This window comes from Branchiostoma floridae, chromosome 1 (genome assembly GCF_000003815.2).
Source record: "Branchiostoma floridae strain S238N-H82 chromosome 1, Bfl_VNyyK, whole genome shotgun sequence".
NCBI classification, from domain to species: Eukaryota; Metazoa; Chordata; class Leptocardii; order Amphioxiformes; family Branchiostomatidae; genus Branchiostoma; species Branchiostoma floridae.
Genome location: NC_049979.1, coordinates 19,469,909 through 19,474,758, shown reverse-complemented (window position 1 = coordinate 19,474,758; position 4,850 = coordinate 19,469,909). Strand labels below are relative to the sequence as shown.

Genomic DNA, 4,850 nt, shown 5'->3' with positions numbered 1-4,850 from the left:
CCACAAAACATCAACCACAAAATGTTTAAAATATGATATGTCAAGCTTCCGTAATAAATTTAGTTGTATGAAATATCACCTTATTGGTACTGATGCATGATTTATGATAAGTTGTACCCTTTCCTCTCGAATTTTGAAAATACTCTTTTGTAGCATATCAGGTAACTGATATATATGATAGCAAAACATCTACTTTACTTGAATATTGTTCCTTGTTTGCCGGGTTTCTCATGTAGTCTCTGTTTGTAGATTGTCTTCAGGACAATGACCAGGAACATCAGGTTAACCTGTAAATATCATCATATGATAATCATAATCTTAAGTGACTGTAAAGAGAAACATGGGCAACTAGAAATAAACAATTAACACAGAAGAATACATTTTATGATAGAAGTGACACATTGTTCGTATGTATATACTTAGTAGTGAAGCTGAGTTCGGCATTACCATAATGACCAGAAGCATCGGTCCCACAAAGCTCCAGATAAAGTAATTCTTTACTGACAACCAGCAACTGAGAAAAACAAAACATGAATACAACATACCAATGAGTTTCTTCATCTTTCTCACAATCGAAATTAAGCTAATCTAAGCTAAGGTATTCAAATATCGAGGGTACTACATGTAGATATCTCAATACAAAATGCTGACTTGGTTATACATCAATATTAATCTTTTATAGAATGTATCGGTGAAAGGCTAGGAAATCAAATGCAAAATATACCTTGTACAGAACAAAATCCGACAAACAAAAAGCCTGTTCCAAGTCTTTTAAGTAGCAGGTACTTAGTGCAAAAATGCACACAGTTTGTAAATGATATTCGAATAATGTTAGATGGTACAAAACAATGAATGCTTTACTAATTCCGTTTGTCTTTGCCACCCGTGTCTTCCCATCTTCCGTATCCTTCCACGCCAAGCCCATAATTGATGGCAGCCGATATAACGACTACTGTCGCAGGTATTCCTGAAAAATAACATATTAGTCAAATGGGGCTGGGGGTAACCTTGTAACGGCATTAGCCCTATCAAAGCAAAGGGCTAAGGTACCGATATTGCATAGTAAGGTGTCAGGAAAACTAAGGTGACTAAAACGATACAAACAATGTTCATGTTTTCGGTGCTCATAACTTTTGTATTTAGCATATTCCTAAGACTAAAGAAAACATTCACTTTTAGTAGTATAGGAGATTTTAACATCAGTGTAGCATCCTCTTCTAGCTCTAGCAAGCTTTGATTTAGGTGTGAAATAAACATGTGAATTTCCGGTTGCAAAGGAGCAACTTTTGGTGCAAAGCATGTGTATGTACAATATCCGAATATTTCACTAACCAGCCACGGTTTGGAAATATCAACACAAAAGTTAAATAGTACCATAGCCGACCAGGTGGTAGTAGAGCAATCTGTTCATTTTCAAGTTGAAGACCTTGACCAGTAAGACGTACAGCTCCACTCCTTCCACACACATCCAGGTGAAGACGGCCAGGAACAGGTAGTGGAGGATGATCGCGATCACGTCGCAACCGATCTATAAACCCAAAGAAGAATGATCAATGACATTATTACATCTGCCATCAGGTGTAGTTTGAGAAGATCTCAATTACAAAAAAGAGGTTGTGTAATGAGACCTAACGATACAGAACAAGGCCTATCTAGTGACAATTACTTGATTGCGATGTACCTTGTTTTCAGTTTTGTCGACTGCAGCGAGGAAGACCACCTCAGCCACCAACAGGCAGATGCACAGATTCGCATGTATGATGGTTCTGGGGCAGCGAACCCGTCTGAAACAAGATAAGGGCTGCAAGTGAGATTTTTGCCCAAGTAAGGCTTTCGCCTCGATATCTCAAAGTAATCTAAAATAGTTTAACACTAATCTCAGAGATAATGTCTAGCTAGAATTGAAATTACTTTATAGTGAGAGAACTCACCTAAATCCGAGAAAGGCGCAAATGCAGAAGACCAGACACACAATGGAGATGCCGCAACCGATGTAGGTGATGACACTCAGTGCAAATGGATGCTGGAGAAAAGTCAACAGAATCCACTATCATGCATTCATATGTGTATGCAAAATGTTGAGTCAAATCGCAAAAATCGTCAGAACAACTAAATCAATAATACTATCACTTGAAAAATAGTTGGAGTAAAAAGTCACATTAGCAATGAAAATATCCACCAACTTTCAACAGCTTTTACTTGCCTTTAGACTTAACCACCAACATACCTTTTGTCCTGTAACATCCACCAGAATAGCAAAGCTGGTGAGGTGGTTACACACGCAGACTGTGTGGGTCTTGTCTGGTATGTTCGCTGTACACCCCTCATCTGACCAATCCCTGTGAAGCAAATGCAATGTTTGATAACATATTAGCAATACAATTAATATTCTAACAAAATCAATTACTCAGAAACCAATCAAATAGTATACGAATTCGATCATTTGATAAAAAGCTATTACGCAAATATCGATCAATTGAACGTATATTCCTGAAAATGTAAAAATTCTTACCTAAGATTGAAGTTCCAGAAAGCACACGATGACTTGTTACTAGTCTGAAAAAAATAAACCATTTCTAAATTTCTTCTTAGTTCTCTCATGCAGTGAATCAATTCATCAGTACAATAACAACAATATGCTAATCAAATCTGACCACCCTCGCTACAAATTGTCTCAAGTGCACATGGTTACCTTTTTCGTATGTTCAAGATAGATGGTAACATTGCCGGCGACCTTGACGTCATTTGAAGAGTTTCGGTTCACCAGTGTTGCCGAGATGACCCGAGAGTTGACAGTCCTCTTCGTCGGATTGGCTTGAAGATACCGCCCCAGGGTGTTGTAGAGCACAGCCACGACGGGGTGTTGTGATCTGGGGAGGGTGATGCCGTCTGTTACATCGGCCCAGTCGGACGACGCGTTTGTTAGCTCCGGGAAAGTAGACCTTCCGCCAGATGTAGTACCAACGTCCATCACTAGGGGTTAAAGATCACAAGATAAACCAATCAATCAACTTTGATGACATGCATGAGGGTGTTCAACAACCATAAGGAACTTTATTCATCCACCAATGGCTGCTACAGTATAATTGATGGAATTTTACAACTTACCGAATGTTTTACAACTTACCCATGTTGAAGTAGAACTTACCAATGTTGTCCATGACGATTGAGAGGGTTTTATTGTCCACCGTTCTGGCGAAAAGAATACCGGTCTTCTCTGTACTATCCATGATACCTGACGCCACATCAGACCTATGATGCTGTAAATTCAAAATGTCGTGGGATAGAGCACAGAATAAACAGTAACTTACACTCCTTTTTACCAGGTTGGTAATCTTGGTTAACATTTGTTTTGTACACAATGATCAAGTACTGTTATTCCGACAAGGAAATACACTTGATTGTATACAATGCACTTTGTTATCCAGTTAATCCTAGCATTAAATGTGCTGTGATCAAAGTAAATGTCAGGAATGTTAGGCAGCCATGGGTATCAAGAAAATGATAAATCTATTAATAAGGGAATACTCACCATGTGTATGTCGGACCAAGCAGCTTCCGTAACATTACTTCCTCGCAGAAGAGCATTTACAGATCTTATCATCGTCTGTTATGGAAAGATGATATAAGTTACATGTCCAACTTTCCAAACAGGATATATTGGGAGAAAATCAATTAATAAAAAAATATTTCATTGAATGGTTAATCGTTATAAACACTATCCTGTTATTATCATCATCAATGACTGACTACGTACAGTTGTAAAGTTGGTCACTACAGCATCTTTCATCTCCTGTGAAATGTTCTTGAGTTGTTGCTCCTGTATCTCCACCAACGAACCAAGTATTGAAACAGTTTTGCTGATATCTCCACCGTATATGTTATCTTCGCGTTCTAGATGATCTGTTAAGTTGGAAAGAATGTCTTCTGCAGGGCCTGTTGCTTCAGTCTGGAAAAAAATGATCATTGGCAATGTAAATGGAAGAAATTAGATTTATCTAATGCAGCTCTACCACCGCGACAACTGCCCCTAGAACCGTCTAAAACTATTATATGCTATGCAACGTCTAACGACAACAAAATGACTGAACATGATTCTGCGTGCATATTTATAGCACAGGGTTAGAATTTGGTTCCAGCGATATTACTGCAATCTTCGTTACATCGCACCATATTGGAAGATTCAAACAATACATTAGCTGACATGTCGACAATAATTGGTTGAATACAGGAACAATGCAAAATAGCAAACAGAGTTCGTCAGATCTTGCTAACGAGGCCTGTTTACCTATATATGCACTACAATATACATGTAGGTCACACTTACAATATTCGGGAGCCAGGATGATACACAGTTCCTCACGTCAGGTGTGCCTTCCCAGGTACCCATTTCATTGCATCTCCATCGAGCTGTGGATTGAATTTTTGTTTGATCAGATCTTACCAGGGAATACAAAAAAATGATTAAAATCTGCCTGTACACGAAGCAACAAAAAGTGATGCGAAATGCAATATTAGTAGGATGCAAGACGTGGCAAGACCAACTTGATAAGATAAAAGATGCAGGCATATAATCATTAGCAGACATGTAGCAATTTCAAGTATAATAATGACAAAGCCTACCAATCGCGTCGTTGGGACAACGCTGCATGGACTCACTTCCTTGGACTGTTTGAGGCCAGTTGATGTTCCTCCTTACTTGGCTCGGACAATGTTTCGCTGACCCAACTACAGATGACTGTGTTGTTATTTCCTGTGTTGTTGCTGGTGACTGTGCTGTTGTAACTGTTGTCGATGATGACAAGGTTGCTGTTGGTTTTACTGGTGATGGTGAGTGTGATTTTGTAGCT

The 4,850-nt window shown here is 38.8% G+C and overlaps 1 protein-coding gene across 1 annotated transcript in view; it reads right to left on the bottom strand.

The window, feature by feature from the left end:
- Positions 1-1,349: 1,349 nt before the first annotated feature.
- Positions 1,350-4,850, bottom strand: part of LOC118411788 (adhesion G protein-coupled receptor L3-like) — a 7,898-nt gene continuing 4,397 nt past the window's right edge. Inside the window, exons 7-17 of the mRNA XM_035814309.1 lie at positions 4,624-4,848; positions 4,328-4,410; positions 3,758-3,949; positions 3,533-3,607; positions 3,149-3,260; positions 2,693-2,973; positions 2,513-2,556; positions 2,228-2,339; positions 1,932-2,023; positions 1,682-1,784; positions 1,350-1,528 (exon numbers count right to left, since the gene is read on the bottom strand). Coding sequence (XP_035670202.1) covers positions 1,364-1,528; positions 1,682-1,784; positions 1,932-2,023; positions 2,228-2,339; positions 2,513-2,556; positions 2,693-2,973; positions 3,149-3,260; positions 3,533-3,607; positions 3,758-3,949; positions 4,328-4,410; positions 4,624-4,848 — 1,484 coding nt within the window. The 3' untranslated portion in view covers positions 1,350-1,363. The remainder of the gene's footprint in view (positions 1,529-1,681; positions 1,785-1,931; positions 2,024-2,227; positions 2,340-2,512; positions 2,557-2,692; positions 2,974-3,148; positions 3,261-3,532; positions 3,608-3,757; positions 3,950-4,327; positions 4,411-4,623; positions 4,849-4,850) is intronic.